This window comes from Chrysochloris asiatica, unplaced genomic scaffold (genome assembly GCF_000296735.1).
Source record: "Chrysochloris asiatica unplaced genomic scaffold, ChrAsi1.0 scaffold00067, whole genome shotgun sequence".
Taxonomy (NCBI): domain Eukaryota; kingdom Metazoa; phylum Chordata; class Mammalia; order Afrosoricida; family Chrysochloridae; genus Chrysochloris; species Chrysochloris asiatica.
In genome coordinates, this window is record NW_006408585.1 from 7,482,312 (window position 1) to 7,504,474 (window position 22,163).

Sequence of the window (22,163 nt, forward strand, 5' to 3'; positions counted from 1 at the left end):
ATATATATATATATATATATATATAAAGAAAGGAGTAATAGGTTGAATTCTGAGCAGGTAAAATCAGAGCAGGCTCCTATCCAAGAAGTCTTTGAGTGGAGAGAGAGTGGAACATTAAAATCAAGTCAAAGCCCACTATCTGGAGTTGATTCAAATGCTAAGTTAATTCAAATACTCCTCTGGGCTTGAAGTCTGGAATTGAGATGCAGAAACACCTTGCACCAAGAGCAGTCAGGCATAAGTGAGATCTCTGGAAAAGAACTGTTGATAAAAGACTTAAAACATTTAGAGTTGTTATTAGTTGGGGAGAAGCGGTAAGTATGGGCTGGTCAGAATAGGGTGGACATCTCTAAACGATAAATATGACACTAGCAAAATTCTCATTGGTGTGTTTGGAAGCTTTTTGTTGAGAGTTCAGAGGAATTAAGCCTTATAATAATATTATAATAAAAATGAAATCTTATAATAATAAGAAAACAAAATATTACCTGGATTTTATTATAGCCAAGGAAAAGTTTCTCTAGTTTTATCAAAGGTTGTAACTTGCTCAGCTCTCGAAGTCTGTTTTCTTCCAGGTGAAGGGCCAACAGAGAACTTGGTTTAGCAAAAGCACTCTCATTAAATGTTCTGATGCGGTTATGGTCCATTACCAGTTCCTGAAGGACTACTAAATTGTCAAGCCCTTCAACTTGACTGATTTCATTTCCTGAAAAAAGGTCAATCAGGACATGTCAAGTGAACTCAAACTCCCTAAATTACACATGATCGACCTTTACTTACATATTTTTTTATCAAATTATTTTTAAGGTAATAAAAGAATGTATATTTCCGAGGAGAAATCAAAATGTAACTTACAAGAAGGAAGCTGTAACATCAAATAATAATTGCTGAAATTTCTTAATTGGATTTGAAAGATCAGGATGTGAGGTACACAATGCGCTGAACTGACCCATTATCTCTCTCCCTTTTTAGACTAAGTGCTAAAATAGTTGATATGATAAAAGTACATCTCTAAAAATGCTGCAAAATAAATGCTTCCTGTACATATCTGATAGTTTCAAAAGGTATAGAACTTGTATTTCATAAACTTATTTGTTGTGTTGTTACATTAAAAGAATGCATATTATGCTGCTCTTTCTTCAATATAGTTTTGCACTAGAATTATATTAAACAAATAAGATGTCAGTTCATCTTTAAAACCCTAACCTCCTTTTATAACCTATGATTTCTCTCTATTTTATCAATCTGTGGTTTCATAAATATGAATAATGTATATGTGGGTTCTTTAGTTTGCAAATGATTTTGTATGTGATTGCTATGAGAATCTCAAGCAAAGACAGAGAAAATATTATGTCTTTTTAATGGTCAGAAAATTGAGTATCAGAGTAATTAAATTACTGGTCCACAGACATAAAAGCAGCAACACAGACCCAACTTAGATCTTTTACATTTTCATTTCACTGCTCTTTCTACTGTGCCGTACTGCATTCATTCACTATTCATCTCCTCAGCTAACACATGATCTCATGGTCTGAGAATTCTACTCCTTGAAATTTAATATAGTTCACCAAAGTTAAGACACCAACAATTGTATGATGTGTAAATATTTTATGTGTACACTAAAAAAGAAAAGAAAACCCTGCTGAACAAACTACTGTTATTGTTGTTAGGTGCCATGGAGTCATTACCCACTCATAGCGACCCTATGTACAACAGAACAAAATACTGCCCGGTCCTGCTGCCACTGTGCCAATCCATCTCATTGGGGGATCTTCCTCCTTTTCTCTGACCGTCCATTTTGCCAAATATGATATCCTTCCCCCAAGGATTGGTCCTCCTGACAATATGTCTAAAGAATGAGAGACGAAGTCTGGCCATCCTGGCTTCTAATGAGCATTCTGGTTGTACTTCTTCCAACACAGATCTGTTTGTTCTTTTGGAAGTCCATGGTACTTTTAATATTCTCCTCCAAAACCATACTCAGATTCATCAATTCTTCTATGGTCATCCTTATTCACTTTCCAGCTTTCATATACATATGAGGTTATTGAAAATACCATGGCTGGGTTCAGGCGCACCTTAGTCCTCAAACTGACATCTTTGCTCTTGAACACTTTAAAGGGGTCTTGTACAGCAGATGTGCCCAATGCAACACATAGTTTAATTTCTTGACTGCTGCTTCCATGAGTGTTGATAGTTGATACGAGCAAAATGAAGTAAGTCTTTGACAACTTCAATCTTTTCTACATTTCTTGGCCCAGTGATGAGGATTTTTGTTTTCTTTACATTGAGATGCAACCCTTACCAAAAGCTGTAGTCTTTGATCTTCATCAGAAAGTATTTTAAGTCCTCTTCACTTTCAGCAAGCAAGGTTGTATAATCTGCATATCGCAAGTTGTTAATGAGTCTTCCTCCTATCCTGATGCCACTATGCCATCCATGCGTTAATTAAAACACACCAGGTTTCAGACACATGAAAATATTTTAAAATGGGTATCAGAATTGATGAAATAGGTCAATGTAACACATTCTCTTCTTCTATTATTTATAAGGATATTGATAACAGTTTATAACAATCTTTAATAAAATTGGTCACAGAATTAAATCACAGAAATTTGAAATAAGCACCAGTGCCTTATTCATAAATGAAAAAAAAAAAGTGTAATGAAATCAGATTGAGAAAAATTACTCAGTTGTGCGAATATATTACCTTCACAAAGTTTTGTATTTGGAATATCCCTTTTAACACTTAAAGATAGGTAATATTTTAGGTCCAGCGGGATAAAATCATATGAGTTAGCTTCAAATGCTGAATAGTATGTGCAGTAGCATATGTTTGGTCATTATTCATTTTAGAATGCTGATTAAATATACTTATGAAGTGTGGCACTTAGGATAAGAATTGGATTGCCAACTGCAAGACCGACGGTTCAAACCCAGCAGCCAATCTTTGGAAATCCTATACAGGGTCACTGTAAGTTGGATCCGATTAAACAACAACAACAAAGAAAGAAAACACGAAAACAATTAAACTGAATGTGACTTTAGAGATATTACATTTCTGTAACTAAAGCATTTATCATCATCTTATTTAACTAAACAGCTAAAATTTTAAATACCTGTGACCCTTAATCCTAAATACTCTACTGTAATCCTTATCTTCCCACTTCACCCTTCACCAAAGACTACATCTTCCACACTCTCCAGCAAACTTAATACAATAGCTGAAACGTAGGCCAGTAAGCTTCCTCATGGAGTCCTGCTGTGGTGCTGTAGGATAAGCAATGGACCTCAGGGTGGTTTGAACCACAAGGCTGGTGGTTCAAACTCACCAGCCGCTCCTTGGAAACCCTATATAGGATCACTGTCAGTCAGAACCTATTTTACAGCACTTAACAACAAAATAACAATCTTCCTCATGCACACCTTGGCATCACCTCATCTTATATAGTCTACACTTAAGTACACCCATTAACCTTTTGCCCTCTTTTTAACCCTTTTTGACTTTCATTAAGCATCCAGTGGCTCCGTGGAGAAACACCTGACAGTCTGCTTCTATAAAGTTTACAGCTATGAAAATCCTACGGAGAAGTTCTACTCTGTCACATCAGGTTGGAATTGACAGTACCCAACGTCAACAACAACGCTTCATCAGAATTTCCTGCTCCTTTTCAGTATCTTGTTTGTTCATCTCTTTGGTGGTGGTATGCCATGAAGTTGGTTCCGACTCATAGTGAACCTGAATAGGGTTTCCGAGGCTGCAAATCTTTACAGGAGCGGAAAGCCTCATCTTTCTCCTGCAGAACTGCTGGTAGTTCAAACACATCTCTTTATGAACATTTCCATATGCTCATGACTTTACTAGCCACCATCCCATCTCTGTCTTCTTTTTCAGGGACAAGCTTCTTGAGTATGCAGCTTTCTCGGTGGCATGTGCAAACTATCCAGTTGCTTCTCTCCAAATTGTCTTCACTTTGGTATCTGCTCTCATCATGTTTCCAAATTTGAACCCTGAAATGTTACTGAGGGTCTCTTTTGTGTTTAATCCGAGGGTCACTTTTTATCATTATAGGCATTTAGGGATGTTCACCTTCTCTTCCCCTGACTGCATTTCTTGACTTTCATTCAAAATTTCTAGTGATTTCTCATATACCTCCGTTGCTGTTTCAACTCCGTATAGGGTTTTCAAGGAGCAGCTGGTGAGCTTGAACCACCGACTTTGCAGTTCAAACTGACTTACAGTCCAGCTCATTAACCCATGACTCTCTCTCTCTCTCTCTCTCTCTCTATATATATATATATATATATGTATATGTGTGTGTGTGTGTTATGTAATCATTGCAGTGAAGCAAAGTGTGATTGGTTGGGTGGAAAACCAACTGTCTGCAGTGTAAACTATAAATTCATTATAAAAGCTTTAAAAACAACCAATCACACTTTGTTTCAATGAAATGATTAAAATTCCCTCTATGCATTATCAGACAACATATTTGCCTCTATTCCCTCCCCTTTCTCCCTTGATGTACACAAAAACATGCAGGAATATACAATCATTTAAGCAACCACAGGGCACATTTTGCAAGCCTGCCTCATGACCACCAGCACACAGCTTTTCTCTTTCCCTGAGTCTAGAATCCTCGGATGCTCTATCTCTCCATGCCATCACCTCTGCCTCCATCTCTGGTGTCGCTGCTTCTCTGGTTAGGATCTTACATTCCATTCCTGTCCTTCCCTCTTGATGGTCCTAGGGTCCTCTGTTCCTGGAATGAAAGATTAACTACTCCCTGCTTTTTGTTACCTAACTTCTACCTTTACAGCTGTGACCATTGCAATTAGCCATAATAACAATTATTCACTATTGGATAAAAAAAAATCCTATCCCCTTCTCCTTTCACCAGATCCACATGGACAAGATGAAAACTATTTGCGGGGATTCTACATTCCCCCTCTTGCTCTAAACTCCCTCTTGAAAACTTGTAAGCCAGTCACGTCATGCCTTTATAGCCTTCCCTCCTCCCCCCCCATTTTAGGTAGCCAATGTGTAAGTTGCCCATATCTATCAACCCTGTGTACTGAGGAACTACGCTTGATCTTTGATGTGAAGATTCCTTCTCTTTTGGTTGGTATTTTGAGGTACAATATCCATAAGTAAAGGCCAAGTTCATCAAATTGTAGTAAGTTACACTTGCTTCCTGCATCAAATTTATCTTCTTCTAGAGATGGATTGACAAAGTGGCAGCATCAATGGGCTCAAGTATGGCAACAATTGTGAGGTTGGCCCAGGATTGGGCAGTGTTTCATTCTGTTGTGCCTAGGGTCACTATGAGTTGGTACCAATTCAATGGCACCTAACAAAAACAGTCGAGTTCTGATCATAAAGTCATCTAAGCTAGGTCAAAAGGGTACTATCTGCAAGCTTGGGTGTTCTTCAACGCCTCCCCCTACTTCATATCAACTTGACGCTTTACTCTCAGCTCTAGCCCCCAGTGGCTAAAACAGTGTCCATGGGTTCAGGAGTCCCTAAGGCTCCTGAAACTTAGGACCAACCAACCATTCCTCTTCTCTCTCTCATCTCAAGGTCAACAGGAGCCTAAGGACCATGGTCAAACTCAGCCTGTCTTCATTACTGCCTTTCTCGCAATCCCACTCACAAGCAGCCCAATTCGGTCACCAGTAAGCTTATACAAGCCTGTTTGTGTGTTCTGTTTGAGTTATAGTCTCAGAAGGGGGGTTGTCCTGAAGGGGCTTTTTGGTTTTCCTTGATGGCTCCCAGGCAAACAGCTTGCTTATTCTTGTGATAGCCAAAGAGTAGCTGTTTTGTTTTGTTTTTTTTCTTTCTTCTGTGATCTCTCTTTCAAGGAGTATCTTCTGTTCCTCTAGCCACCCAGGTTGATCTGCATGTCCTTTCAAGTGGGAATGTCCCACCTCAGAAGGTTCTGGATGGGACTCAGGATTCCACCTAAGGCCCTATACTCTACAAAGGCTCAACAAGAAGCCCACTTCACAGGGCAAGTCCTAGAATTCCTTTTAGGTATCCCAATCAGTTATAGGCTGAAGATGGGCATACAAGCTATCTGTAATCATAGCTGGATGCTGGATCATATGGTATTTCTATTTCCAGTTTTCTAAGGAATAGCCATACCATTCTCCAGAGTGGGTGAATCAATTTGTACCAACAATGTAGGAGGCTCCCAGTCTCCCTACACTCTCACATTTGTTGTCCTTTGCTTTTTTGAACTTCACTGTTACTGCTGGTGTGAGATGGTATCTCATTGTTGTTTAGATTTTCATCTCTCTAATGGCTAGTGATCATGAATATTTCTTCAAATGTTTATTTGCTGCCAGAATGTTTTCTTTGGTGAAGTGCCTATTCATGTCTTGTTTTAATTGGGTTATTTGTCTTTTTCTTGGAGATGTATTATAGTTTCCTATAAATTTTAGAGATTAGTACCTTATCTGATATGTCATTGCAAATGATTTTTTCCCATTCTGTGGGCTCCCTTTTTACTCTTTTGGTGAATTCTTTTGATTCATGTAAATTTCTAATTTTTAGCATGTCCCAGTCATTTAATTTGTTCTCGCTTGTTTTTGCATTTTTTGCCATGTTTGATAGTCTATGTATGCCATATATTAGAGCCCTTAAGTTTGTCTCTATGTTTTATTGATAAACATTATAGTTCTAGGATTTACATTTAGATCTTTAATCTATGTTGAATGAGTTTTCATATATGGTGTGAGGTACAGGTCTTGTTTCATTGTTTTGCAAATCCATTTCCAGTTTTGCGAGCACTATTTGTTGAAGAGACTATCTCTTCCTTATTTAATGTATTTTGGCCCTTTGTCAAAGATCAGTTGACTGTATGTGGATGGATTTATTCCGGGCTTCTCAGTTTTGTGCCATTAATCTATGTGTCTTTCACTGTACCAATAACAGGCTGTTTTGACCACTGTGGGCCCTGTAGTAAGTTTTGAAATCTGGAAGAGTGAGAACTCCTGCTTTTATTTATTTATTTATTTCTTATGCAGTGTTTTGCTTATCCAAGGTGTCTTTCCCTTCCAGATAATGTTCCAGATAGTTTTTTCCATCTCTTCAAAGAATGTTGCTGGAATCTGGATTGGGATTGTGTTATCTGTAGATTGCTTTGGGTAGTATTAACATTTTCATAATGTTAAATCTTCCTATCCATGAGCATGGTACATTCTTCCATTTTTGTAAATTTCTTCTGGTTTCTTGTAGTAGTGTTTTGTAGTTATCTCTATATAGGTCTTTTGTTTCTCTGGTTAGATTTGTTTCTAAATACTTCATCCTTTGGGTGGCTATAGTAAATGGTATTGTTTTTCTTATTTCCTCTTCAGAGCTTTCTTTATTGGCATATAGGAATCCAACTGATTTTTGTATATTGTCCTTGTGCCCTGACATTTTGCTGAATTTTCCAATGACTTCCAATAATTTTTTTTTGCTGAGTCTTTGGGATTTTCTATGTATAGGATCATATCGTCTGCAAATAACAAGTTTTACTTTTTCTTTGTCAATTTGGATATCTTTAATCTTACTTTCTTGCCTTATAGCTCTGGCTAAGACTTCCAACACACTTTGAATAGGAGTGGTGATAATGGGCATCCTTGCCTGGTTCCTGTTCGCAAGGAGAATGCTTTTGGTTTCTTCCCGTTGAGAGTGATATTTGCTGTTGGTTTTGTATATAAGCTCTTAATTATGCTGAGGAATTTCCTTCAATTCCTGCTTTGTTTAGTGTATTTATCAGGAATGGGTGCTGGATTTTGTCAAGTGCCTTTTCTACATTGATTGAAATGATCATGTTGTTTTTTTCCCATTTATTTTATTTTTGTGGTCAATTACATGGATTGTTTTTCTAATATTGAACCATTCTTGTATCCCTAGTATGAATCCCACTTGGTCATGATGTACTGTTTTTTTTTTTTTTTTTTGGTATCTTGAATTCGATTGGCTAGGATTTTGTTGAGAATATTTGCAACTAAGTTCATGAGGGATATTGGTCTATAATTTTCTATTTTAGTGATGTTCTTCCCTGGTTTTGGTATGAGGGTTATGCTTGCTTAATAAAATGTATTAGGAAGTTTTCCACTCTTTTCTATATTCTGCAATAGTTTGAGTAGTATAGGTCTCAGCTTTTCCCTGAATGTTTGGTAAAATTCACTGGTGAAGCCATCTAGGCCTGGACTTTTTTTTGGTTGGGAGTTTTTTGATGACTTCATCTATTTCTTCCTTTGTTATAAGTTTATTCAAGTTTTCTGCATCACTCTGTGTAAGTTTAGATAGGTCATGTTTTTCTAAAAATACATCCATTTCCTCCAGATTTTCAAATTAGTTGGAGTACAGTTCTTCATAGCACTCTGTTATCGCCTATTTAATTTTCATGGGTTCTGTTGTAATGTCTCCCATGTGCTTTCTTATGTGTGTTATTTGTGTCTTTTCCCTCTTTTCTTTGGTTAGCTCAGTCAGAAGTTTGTCAATTTTATTAATCTTTTCATAGAATCAGCTTCTTGTCTTGATTTTTTTCTATTGTTTTTCTGTTTTCTATCTCATTTATTTCTGCTTTAATCTTTATTATTTCTTTCCTTCTGGTGGCTGTAGCTTTAATTTGCTGTTCTTTTTCTAATTATTGGAGTTGCTATGTTAGTGTGTTGATTTCGGTTCTTTCTCCTTTTTGTATGTGTGCTTTTATTACAACAAATAGTCCTTTCAGAACTGCTTTTGCCGTGTCCCAAAGGTTTTGATATGTTGTGTTTTTGTTCTCATTCGTTTCTAGGAATTTTTAAATTTTGCTTTTTATTTGTTCTACTACCCAACAGCTTTTGAGCAGGGTGTTCTTCAGTTTCCATGTATATGATTTTGTTTCCTTGATCTTCCTATCATTGATTTCTAATTTTATAGCATTGTGGTCTGAAAAGATGTTTTATGATATTTTGATGATTTTAAATTTATGAAGAGTTGCTTTGTGGCCTAACGCATGGTCTGTTCTGGAGAACGTTCCATGTGCACTGGATAAGAATGTGTATTATGCTGCTATTTGGTTGAATGCTCTGTACAAATCTATGAAGGCAAGTTGGTTGATTATGATGTTCAGTTCTTCTGTGTCTCTGATGACCTTCTTTCTGGTTGTTATGCCCTGTTTCTCAAGTGGTGTATTGAAATCTCCCACTATTACTGTTGTTGTTGTTGTTGTTGTTGTTATGTGGCATGGAGTCAGTTCCGACTCATAGCGACCCTGTACAGGGTTTCCAAGGCTGTAAATCTTTATGGGAGCAGAAAGCCTCATCTTTTCCCCACGGAACAGCTGGTAGTTTCAAACTGCTGACCTTGTGGTTCGCAGCCCAAGTAGAGGGGTCTATTTCTTTCTTCAGTTGTATGAGCCTTTGTTTTATGTAATTTGGAGCTTGTTCACTGGGAGCATAGACATTTATTCTGGTTATGTCATTTTGTTCAATTGACCCTTTAACCATGAGACAATGACCTTCTTTTCTCTTATGCTGGTCTTTGCTTTAAAGTTTATTTTGTCTGAGACTAATATTGTCACTCCTGCTTGTTTTTTTAATTGCAAATAGCTTGGTATACATTTTTCTATCCTTTAATTTTAATCTATTTTTGTTTTTGTGTGTTAGGTGAGTCCCTTGGAGACAACATATTCTAAGATCTTGCTTTCTTAGCCATTGTGCTACTCCCTGCCTCTTGACTGGTATATTCAATCCATTGACCTTTAGTGTAATTATCAATGGGTATGGATTAATTGCTGGCATTATGCTGTTTGTTTTTTGTGGCGCTACTGGTCTTTGATCCATATGCCTTACTGTGCTGAGTTCATGTTATTGTATGTTTTTTTTCTTGTCGATTTGTTCAGTGTTAAATGTTGCCATATTATTTTTGGATATTTCTTTTCTTGATTTGATATGGAGATGTATCCAGTTTCTTTGAGGTTACACCCTATATTTTACTGAGTTCTTCTTTTTATGACAGATTATTTTATTCTGAGATCTACCTGACCTCCTCACCACCTGGATCTCTGTTACTATACTTTCCCCTTCTTTTGCTTTGTAACTGTCCTGTTCATGGACTGACCTCTCAAATCTCCTAAATTCAATCTTATCATTTTGTTCTGCCTGGACTCTTCTATCGCTGGACTGAGGTCCTGGTGGTGTTGCCATTTATGTCAATCTCTGGTTCTTGTCTGGTCTTGTTGATTCTCAGTCCAAAGAACTCCCTTTAGTATGTCTTGCAGGGCTGGTTTGGCCTTTACAACATCCCTTAATTTCTGTTTATCTTGGAATGTTTTTATTTCACCGTCATATTTTCTTGGTTGCCAGTTTTTCCTTTCAGAGTTTTATACATGTCTTGCCTGCATGGTTTCTGCTGAGTAATCAGAGCTTAATCTTATTTGCTTTTCTTTGTATGTAACATTTTTTTTCCCTAGTTGCTTTCCTTGTCTTTGGTTTTTTAAAGTTTGATTATGATATGTCTTGGTGATTTTCTTTTGGAGTTCATCCCTCCTGGAGTTCATTCAGCCTCTGGATGCTTATCTTCTTGTCCTTCACCATGTTAGGGAAATTCTCTTCCAGCAGTTCTTTGACTATCTCTTCTGTAGTTTTGTTTTTTGTTTTCCCCTTCCTGTTCTGGAATTCCAATCAGCCTCAAGTTATTCCTCTTCATGTTGTCCCACATTTATCTTAGACTTTCTTCAGATTTTTTAAATTATTTTTTTTGTTTGTTCTTCTATCTTAGCAGTATTGAAAGATTTGTCTTCAAGCTCACTAATTCTGGCTTCCATCCCTTCTATTCTATACCTTTGCCCTTTCAGTGTGTTGTCCATTTCTGATATTTTGGTATTAATCATCTGGACCTTTTTTTGCAGGTTCCTTATAGATTCTAATGCTGCATCAGTTTTGCTATCCTGTTCCTATAGCACTTTTCTGACTATTTCCTTATTTTCCTTAGCATTTCCGTGGAATATTTGGGTGTACCGCAATATCATTCTCCTAAATTCCCCTTTAGACAATCCTAGAGCCTCTTCATTCTCTAATACCATTCCTAGCTCTTCCTCTTGGTCATTTGTCTGAGCTATTCTATCTTGCTTCTGCACATGAGCAGAAACTTTTTGCTGCTTTTTAAGCAATGTGGTGCTATTGTATTTGTGTTTATTAGATGAAAGGATGATAGCGTTTTCTTAAGTACTCTCCAAATTACCTCCTGGTGGGTGTGGTCACCATTCACTACGGCTCCCTTTAGAGTGTTTTTTAACAGGTATTGGCTGTACATGCTGTTCTGATACACAGTAGCTAGTACTGGCTCTTGCATTTTTGTGGGGTTTTACAGGGTGCAAATGTAGCTTCGCTGTGTGGCCCAAGTTGCAGTCCCTTGTTAGGTGAGGCAGGAATAGAAACTTCTACAGAAGTAAGAAGAAGGCCAAATTCAGGGCTAAATTCTGAAGTCAAACGCCATAAAAACCCACCAAAGATATTTATATAAAGTTATGAGACACAATAAAATCAAGAAAGTAATGACCTAAAATAAATCAAGAATCAACAAAATCGAATTAACAACAACAAAAAAAAATCCCTGGAAAAAATAAGTAATCATTTGGCGCCCCCTCGTGGACAGAGGAAATTTAAAAAAAAAAGAGAGAGAGGCATTTTGGTCTCCAAAGCCCTGGGCAAATCTTCTCCGTGGGCAACTCTGTTGTTGTTGTTGTGAAGTGCCTTCGAGTTGGTTCCGACCCATAGCGACCCTGTATAGGGTTTCTGAGGAGCAGCTGGTGACCTTTACCGACCTCGGAGTTCAAACAGCTTTGCAGTCTGGAGCATTAACCCACAGCACCACACCAGGACTCCTGTGGGTAACTCTGTTGTTGTCAGGTGCCATCGAGTCGGAACCGACTCATAGCGACCCCATGCACAGCAGAACTTAGCAATGTCCGATCCTGGGCCAACCTCACTACTGCTGTCACACTTGACACCATCAGTGATGCCACCTGGCTGATCCATCTTGTTGGGGGTCTTCCTCTTTTTCTCTGACCCTCCATCTTACCCAGCATGACATCCTTCTCCAGCGACTGTTCCCTCCGGACAATATGTCCAAAGTATGAGAGACGAAGCTTAGCCATCCTGGCCTCCAAGGAGCACTCTGGCTGCACTTCTTCCAAAACAGATCTATTGGTTCTTCTGGCAGTCCATGTCACTTTCAGTATTCTCCTCCAACACTACAACTCAAAGGCATCAATTCTTCTACGATCCTCCTTATTCACTGTCCAGCTTTCACATCCATATGAGGTTATTGAAAATATCATGGCTTGGGCCAGGTGCACCTTAGTCCTTAAGTTGACATCTCTGTCTCTTCAACACTTTAAAAAGTTCCTGTGCAGCAGATTTGCCCAATACAATAAATCGTCTGCTCTCTTAACCGCTGCTTCCACGAGTGTTGACAGTTGATCCAAGAAGAATGAAGTCCTTGACAACCTCAATCTTTTCTCCGTTGATAAGAATGTTGTTGATAAGAACTCTATAGGTTAGTGTTAATTGTTCTGGGAGTCACAAACTTGTGCACGCAGCACTGGACTTTCCCTGGAGGTGCCCTCCCACACCGTAGATCGGTCAGAGAGGGTGTGGCAGGGGGAAACAGAGAGAGAAACAAGAGAAAAACATGTTGAAGGATAAAGACATGCGCACCTCTATCTCCACAGAACGCTGGGTGGTCTCTGCACTGCGAGGGAACTCGCTCCTGTCCCTGCCCTCTGTCTCCCACAAAGGCTTCAGCAGGGACATCTAGGTGCAGAAGTCACTCTCCTCCCCGCGGCCACCTCAAATCTGCTAGTTTGCTTTTATTTCCTGCCTGTTAAATGTTGGGGTTCTCCAAAGGTCTTTTTGGTCTTTTATTCTATCCTATATAAGTTATTTCCCAAGAAAGAACACCAATTTATGACTTCATCTGGAATAATTCTAAATGACTATCTCCAGCCCTGAACTGTGGTTCAGTAGGATTACTTGAGGAAATTTCCACTTTGTATGTATCAAAACGGTTATAACACAGACTGCTTTTTCCTTACCCCAAGTGAGCAACCTTTCCCAACAACTATCTTCAGTATCTCCTTTTGCTCAGTCTCCCAATGAAGAAATCATGAAACATTTTGGAATATGTTTTTACTTACTCATATATCTAATTAGTCACTAGGTCCCAAAATGTCCTTTGAATTGCCTTTTGGACTTACCTCTTACTCATCATTCCCCATGTGCACACCCTAACCATGCCATTCACGTTGGATGGAAAATACATGAGCTTTGGTGTTAGAAACACCAGAGTTTAACTATACCACATTACTAGAACAAACAGCAAATTATTTAACCTCACAGACCCTCAAGTCCTTCCTTTTTTTTCTTCTTTTTTGTAAAATAAAAATATCATGTAGGATTGCTGTAAAGAATAAATTCATAGACACCCACCTGACCCAATGACTAGCTTGGTCAGCATTCAATAAATGGCCAAGCCATTACAGTAAGCAGTCTTACTTCCTGCAAAGTGATCTGTCACTCAAGTCATGGCAACAGACACACTCCCCCCTTTATGTTAACAGATGAAAACAGAGTTTCCAATAGACCTTCCAGGGTCAGGTTATCTGTTCTTTCTAGGTCAATAGATGGTTTAAAAGCTCTGTCATGGTGCTCAGTTTCTTGCTCTTTCAAGGCAAAGTCTCCATGCTCTTGACTCAACTTATAAGCACCTCTGATAGGCAAAAAGATGCATTAAAATTTTAAAACATGGTTTCATGGTTTAGAAAAGTCAATCTAACAATTTTGAATGATTTGGGTTCAAGGAATACTTGGGAATTGCTTATTATTTACTTGTTTTTTAGTTGACTTTGATAGAAAAAGGAAATTATTACATAATACTGTAGATAACCCTAGAATGTCATATTTTCCTTCAATAATAGTTTTGAAAAATATGTAAATAACTTAAGAAAAACTCATTTCTGATTACTGACAATATTTTTGCCAATTAATCTATTTGAAATTAATGTTTATGCTTTAATATTTGTTTATCAGAACAGGATATTAAACAAATCAGCCTTTAATAGTAGAAGAATTTCACTATGCTATTCACCTTGTGGGAGCATGGTGGCTCTCTACGATGCACTGGACTTTGAACAACAACGTTGGAGGTTCAAACCCACCAGCTGTTCCACATGAGAAAGATGAGGTTTTCTGCTCCCACAAAGATGTACAGCCTCGGAAACCCTACACAGGGTTGCTATGAATCCAGATTGACTCGGCAGCACCTAACAGCACTCACCTTGTAGAAAGAGGAACTTTAAATTTCTTAGTCTGTTCAGCTGAAGCTGAATTAAATTACAAATTCCATTGTAGCCCAAATGAAGAACTTCTAAATTGTGCATTATTGGAGGCAAATTTTCAATGACCACTGTGTCTCTGAAATATACGTGTTTAAGTGTGAGACCATACAGTTAATTTCAAACCAGTTGTATCAAAAGAAGACAATCTAGTATGTGCTTACTGTAAGTTGAAGCAAAGAAAAAAGAACCAATTTACTAATAAATCAGAATTAACTATATAGTATACAGTTTATATTCCATTTAATAGTAATTTTTATTCTTTAAAAAATATTCATTATTGTTTGTCAGAATGAAATGCACGAAGACGAGAGGAAGTGTATTCTAAAGACAGGGGACTCCAATGAGCCCTCCAGTTAAGGACTCACCATGTTCTATGGTAAGCTCCTGACCAAATGGCTCTAAACTTAGGGGTTAAGGTGCTCAAACTGAAATCATTCCCACTACCTACTGACCATTAGATACAGGATATTTAGCTACTTACAATCTGTAAATCTAACACTGTGACTGCCACAATTGCACAAAACTACTCAATACACCTTGCTTAGTGTTTATAGAATCCCTGTTAGATGGCGTCCTTGAATTTCCTGAATGCAGTAAAAGCCTAGGCCAGAGCTCTCAACAATTACAACAAACAAGGTCAAAGCTGCCACTTTGAATCTATCTCCAGTTAGTCTATCCTTGACTTGTACAGTAAAATGGAACAAGTTCACTTTCTGTTTAATAAAAGAAACTTAAACCATTAAAAATACATACATATATTCATTATAAGAGCAAGTAAGTTGTTCACCCAGGAGACATCAAGGCAAGTGGTCAGATCCCCTCAGGGCAAACCCCTTTCTAAGACTAACACTCAATGGGAATACACGCTCTGATTGGTGACCACGTTCATCACTGATAAGGGCAAGTGGGGGTTAAAACAGCCATGAAGCTGCGAGCTAAGGCCTACAATGCTCAATAGACTCCTGTGAACCCAGGTGGAGACCTGATTGGCCAGCAGTGTGGCAAGATCTGGGGACTCTTGAGCCCAGAGTCAGTGACATAGCCACAAAAGACTAGAATAGAGAGTGAAGCGTCCAGCTGATAAGAAAAGAGGGCATATGCATAAGAACACCTACACTTGCAGATAATACCCACTTGACGTGGCTTCAATGACTGGATGATCAGAGCTCAACTAGAAGAAGAAAGAAGAGGAAAAATAGAGTAATCTGATACAATTTGATGAACTTGACCTACACCTATAGATGCAGTAGCTCAAATGAGGGAACAAATCTTTACAGCGAGGATCATTCCCACCCCCTTGATACACAGGGTAGACAGGGATACGCAATTTGGACATTGGCTACCCAAAATGGGGGGGGGAGGGGAAGAGGGGAAGGATACAAAGGTAAGAAGTGACTGGTTTACAAGCTTTCAAGAGGGAACCTAGATCCAGAGGGCGTGGAGGAAGGTAGAATCTCCACTGAGTCATATCCAGTCTGTCTGGGTGGGGCTGATGAAAGGAGATGCAGATAGGTCTCTTATGATACAGTAGTGAATAATTGTTATCAGGACTGATTGTGAGGATTGGAAATGTAAAGACAGATGTTTTATAGCAAAAGGAGGGGAATGATTGACTTTGCAGTCTAGGAGCAGAGGTCCCTGGGATCATCAAGGGAGAAGAGTGAAGAGTGGGGACCCTACCCAGAAAAGCAGTGACACCAGAGATGAAGGCAGAGACGATGATGTGGAGAGATGGAGCAGCTGGGGACTGTAGACTCAGAGAGGGAGAGGGGCTGTGTGCTGATGACCCGGGGGGTGGGGTGGGGTGCGGCGGCAGGCTTGCAGGTTATACCCTTTAGTTGTTTGATGATGCATGGAGGGGATTGTAACCATGGCAATGAAATGATATACGATGAATGTAAAGCTAATGTTCTCCCATGTAAACTATCACATAATTCACAATAAATCATTAAATATATATATATTAGCATATGATAATAAAGGAGGCAGAAGGAGTTGTAACAAAAATTAGTAATAGTATTGTTGTTAGGTGCTTTTGAGTCAGTTCTGACTCATAACACCTGCTATAAGGTTTCTGGGGCTTTTAAATCTTTGTGGGAGCAGTAAGCCTTTCTCCTGAAGAATAACAGTTAGGCAAAGAAAAAAACAAAAACAAAAACATCCAGATGATGGGAAAGGAGTAAGTAAAACTGTTTTTATTTGCAGGTGACATGATCCTGTATTTAGAAAATCTTAGGGAATCCATCAGAAACGAATTTAGCTAATAAATAAGCTCAACTAGATTTGAGTAAAAAATTATTACACAAAAGCCAATTCCATTTCTATATGCTGACAATAAAATTCTGAATATAAAATTAAAAGAACTTCCATTTGTAACAACATCAAAAAGGTCAATACTAAATATTTCTGAATAAATTTCACAGACTATTTGTACACTGAAAACTACAAAACATTGCTAAGAGAAGTTAAAGATCTAAATAAACAGAGAAATATTACAGGTTTATGAATTAGAAGACTCATTATTATTTAGATGGATATTCTTTCTAAATTGATCAACAGAATCAATCACTATCACTACCCAACAGACGTTTCTTTGGAAAATGACAAGTTGATTCTCAAATTCATAGGGAAATGCAAAGAAGTCATGAGAGCCAAAACAATCTAGGAAAAGAACACAGCTGGAGGATTTATAATTCCTGATTTGAAATTTGATTTTAAAGCTATAGTAATTAAAAGCCAGTGTGGTACTGCAAAAGAAAACAGACAGACACATAGATTAATGGACTATAACTGAGAACCCCGGATCAAACCTTTACATTTATGGTCAAGGAATTTTAAACAAAGGTATCAAAGGCAAATCAGAGGGGGAAAGGACAGTGTTTTAAACAAATGATGCTGGGATAATTCGACAACCACATTAGAAAAGAAGAGTTTATACCTCACAAATTGATCTCACAATATATACAAGAAGAGCAAAAACATAAAACACTTTTCAGAAAACATGAGAAAATCTCTGGTTCTGTTTTATTTTACAATATGGTCATTAAATTGAGAGACTAAGGCAAAAAGCAATGCCAAAGAAATAGTCTGAAGATCTGTTCATTTATGAAGTTTATGTCAGACATGTAGCTTAGCTATTAAGTTGTTGTTGTTAAGTGCCATAGAGTCAGTTCTGATTCATAGCAAAACTGTATGGGGTTTCCAAGGAGAGGCTGGTGGGTTTGAACCACCATCTTATTATGGTTCAAACTGACCTGGAGGTACAGGGCTTATCCTACAAGATCACACCAGGCTTCCAGCTACTAAGTTGTTGTTGTTAAGTGCCGTCGAGTGGGTTCCGACACATAGCGACCCTGCATAGGGTGAGCTTGAACCACCAACCTTTGCAGTCTGGCGCATTAACCCACAATACCACATGAGCTATAAAGTTGTTGTTAGGTGCCATTGAGTCGATACTGACTCACAGTGATCCTATGCACAACAGAACAAAACACTTTCTGATTCTAGGCCAGCCTCACAATTGTTGCCATGCTTGTTTTTGTTATGTGCTGTGGAGTCAGTTCTGACTCATAGCTGTACAGGGTTTCCAAGGCTGTAAATCTTTAAGGGAGCAGAAAGCCTCATCTTTCTCCCACAGAACAGCTGGTAGTTTCAAACTACTTACCCTGAGGTTCACAGCCATATTCGTAACCACTACATTAACAGACTTCCTTGAGCTATTAAGTAGGGTGGTGCAAAGAGTTAATAGCTTAACTGCAAGACCAAAGGTTGGGAATTCAGATGCACTCAGAGGTGCCCTGGAAGGCACTCTGCTTCTGAAATGTAACACACAGTCTTGAACACCCTATGGAAAAGTTATACTCTGCACACATGGGGTAACAATCGCAAAGTTATTATGTATTACATAAGCTAGACCTATAGGCTGGGAAGTGTTACTGCTATCATTATTGTGACTAATTGCTTTTACAATTCTCAATCAAAATTATTTAAAACTGTAAGGGAAAAAAGAATAGTACCTGTTGATTTTTGAGACTCCTTGCTGCCCATAGCCACTTGAGGGCACTTTTTGGTAGAGTAGTTGTCTGCTAGTTTGATGAGTTTGAGGCTTTAGTCGAGGCATGATTGATTCAATATGATTATAGTTGAGGCATAATACCTACGGAGAGGATGAAGCAGTCATCAAATAGAACTGCTGCGATAATGACCTTTGGTTTGAGATAGTCAACATGCAAGAAACTATTAAAATTGGTGTCAATAAAATTTGGAATATACAGCAGGATTCAATACTATGGTTGTTGTTGTTATGTGCCATGGCATCAGTTCTGACTCATAGCAACCCTGTGCAGGGTTTCCAAGGCTGTAAATCTTTATGGGAGCAGAAAGCCTCCTCTTTCTACCGTGGAACCACTGGTAGCTTCAAACTGCTGACTTTGGTTCGCAGCCCAATTCGTAACCACTACACTACCAGAGCTTCCTATTCAATAATATTACCAATACGTAAATGTTTTTCTGTCTGGATTCAGTTTTAAGGACATTTTGCTATTATCAAACATGCTGGGAAATTACATTTTAAATATAGTAGGGGACCGAAGAAAGTTGTTCCATTACTTGTCTGTCAGTTTGTTGTACTGTGGTGGCTTATGAGTTGCTGTGATGCTGGAAGCTATGCTACTGGTATTTTAAATACCACAGGATTACCCATGGTGGAGAGGTTTCAGTGGCACTTCCAAACTAAGACAGACTAGGAAAAAGGAGAGGTGGACCACTTCTGAATGGTTAGCCACTGAAAATCTTATGAATCGCAGAAGAAGACTGTCAGATACAGTGCTGTAATATCAGCCCCCAGGTTGGAAGGCACTCAAAATACGGCTGGGGAAAAGCTGCCTCCTCAAAGTAGAGTTGATTTTAATGATGTAGATGGAGTTAAGCTTTCTGGACCTTGATTTGCTAATGTGGCTCGACTAAAAATGAGAAGAAACAGTTGCAAAATCCATGAATAATCCAGTATGAATCTAAGAAAATTAGAAGTCTTCAAAAATAAAATGCAATGCATAAAGATGGCTGTTCTGGGGCATTTGTGAGCTGAAATAGACAAGTGCTGGCTGTTTTGAGTCAGACAATGACACGGTTTACTATGACTTGAACAACAAATTGCAGAGGAATGGCATCGCATTCATCATCAAAAAGAGCATCTCAACATCTATCTTAAAGTACATTGCTATCTGTGATAGGAAAATATCCATACGCCTAGAAGGAAGACCAGTTAACTGCACTATTATTAAAATGTATGCTAAAACCAGTGATGAAGAAATCAAAGCATTCTACGAACTTCTTCAGTTTGAAATTGATCAAACATGCAATCAAGATGCATTGATAATTACTGCTTCTTAGAATGGAAAACTTGGAAACAAAGAGAAAGGACCTATAGCTGGAAAATACGCCCTCGATGATAGAAATGATGCCGAAATCACATGATAGAATTTTTTACAAGATCAATGAGCTAACAGCTTATTCATTGCAAATGCCTGGTGTTTTTTTTTTTTTTTTTAAATAAAATTTTATTTTTCAAAATGTACAGTTGGTTGGACCTGTGAATGCATCTTCACCAGAACTCTGTGTTTTGAAACCAGCTTGACAAGTCCTTTACTAAGTAAGCAGCTACCTGGCCAGGGAACCTCGAATCTTCAGTCTCTCAGAGACAGCAGCTGGTATTATAAGCTTATAGTTGGAAATTTCCTTACAGAGCTTGTCATATGTGGCTTAGTCAAACAAGACCAGATTACTGAGCTTGTACTGCACTTTCCCTTTGGACCACTTCTTTTTGGCATTGGTCCCAGATATATTCATTGAGTTTTTGTCTTTCTTGACTGACCTTCCAGTATCGTTTTTCTTCCTGTCGTCTTTGGGTGGCATCACAAAGCTTGGAGGGCACCTACTACAACTGCAGCCTTGCTCAGATGTCCACAAATTCCTTTCTTTCAACAACATAAACCCAAATCTCACTAAATGGAATACACAGGAATCAAACTGACTACATCTATAGGAAGAGATGATGGAGAAGCTCAATATCATCATCTAAAACAAGAGTAGGTCAGACTGAGGAACCTACCACCAATTGCTCATATATAAATTTATTCTCAATCTGAAGAAAATTTAAACAAGTCAATGAAAGCCAACATGTGACCTTGAGTATATCCCACCTAAATTTAGAGACCATTTCATGAATAGATTTAATGTATTAGATAATAATGATGGAAGGTCAGAAGAATTTTGGGATGACATCAGAACACCATAAAAAAAGAAAGCAAAAGATCATTTAAAAAGATTTAAAAAAAAGACAAAAATGAATGTCAGAAGAGACTCTGAAACCTGCTCTTGAACACAGAGAAGCTAAAGTGACTAGAAGGGATGAGGAAGTAAAAGAACTGAACAGAAAATTTCAAAGGGCAGCTCAAGAAGTTTTTAAGTGACATTGAGTTGGTTCTGACTCATAGTGACCCTGTATTGGGTTTCCAAAGTTGCAAATCTTCAAAGGAGCAGAAAGCCTCATTCTTCTCCCATGGAGAGGTTGGTGGACTCAAGCCACCAACCTTGTGGTTTGCAGTCCAGTGCGTATCCTACAGAGCCACATAGTCAAGTATTATACTAAAATGTGCAGAGTCCTGGAGTTAGAAAACCAAAAAAGAAGAACACATGCAACATTTCTCAAGCTGAAGGAAATGAAGAAAAATGCAAGTCTTGTCTTGTAATATTGAAGGATTCTATGGGCAAATATTGAATGACCCAGGAAACATTGAAAGAAGATTGGAAGGAAAACACAGAGTCACTGCACCAAAAAGAACTGGTCAATGTTCAACTATTTCAAGAGGTAGCATATGATTCAGAACTGATAGTATTGAAGAAAGAAGTCCAAGCTTCACTGAATGTACTGGTGAAAAGCAAGGCTCCAGGATTTGACAGAATACATGTTGAAATGTTTTAACAAACGGAGGCAGTGCTGGAGGTGCTCACTTGTCTATGCCAAGAAATTTAGAAGACATATACAAGGCCAACTGATAGGTAGAGACCCATATTTATGCCCATCCCAAAGGAATGGGGAGATCATCTGAAAATACAATTAATATCACATGCAAGTAAAATTCTGCTGAAAATAATTTAAAAACTTGCAGTAGTACATTGACAAGGAGCTATCAGAAATTGAAGTCAGATTCAAAGGATGTGGAAGAAGGGATATCATTTCTGACATAAGATGGATCTTGGCTGAAAGCAGAGAATAAAAGAAAGATGTTTAGCTGTGCATTATTGACCATGCAAAGGCATTTGACTATATGGATCATATCAAACTAGGGATATAAAATTAGGAAATATGGGAATTCCAGAACACTTCATTGTGCTCATAAGGAATCTCTATGTAGTCTAAGAGGCAGTTGGTTAAACAGAGCAAGGAGGTACTGAATGGTTTAAAATCAAGAAAGGCATGTGTCAATCTGTGTGTTGTTGTTAGGTGCCATTGAGTTGGTTCCAACTCAACGACCTTATGCACAACAGAGAGAAACACTGCCAGGTCCCACGCCATCCTCATAATCATTGTCAAGCTTGAGCCCATTGTTCCTGTCACTGTGGTAATTCTAGTATTTTCCCTTACCCTCTACTTTACCTAGCATTATATCCTTCTCCAGGGACTGGTTCCTCCTGGTAAAACGTCCAAAGCATAAGAGATGAAGTCTAGCCATTTGACTTCTAAGGAGCATTTTAGCTGTACTTCTTCCAATGTAGATTTGTTTGTTT

The 22,163-nt window shown here is 38.2% G+C and overlaps 1 protein-coding gene across 1 annotated transcript in view; it reads right to left on the reverse strand.

The window, feature by feature from the left end:
• Nucleotides 1–22,163, reverse strand: part of LRRC9 (leucine rich repeat containing 9) — a 219,084-nt gene that overhangs the window by 24,290 nt on the left and 172,631 nt on the right. The window contains exons 25-27 of the mRNA XM_006864637.1: nt 18,392–18,531; nt 14,315–14,451; nt 489–706 (exon numbers count right to left, since the gene is read on the reverse strand). Of these exons, the coding sequence (XP_006864699.1) occupies nt 489–706; nt 14,315–14,451; nt 18,392–18,531 (495 nt within the window). The remainder of the gene's footprint in view (nt 1–488; nt 707–14,314; nt 14,452–18,391; nt 18,532–22,163) is intronic.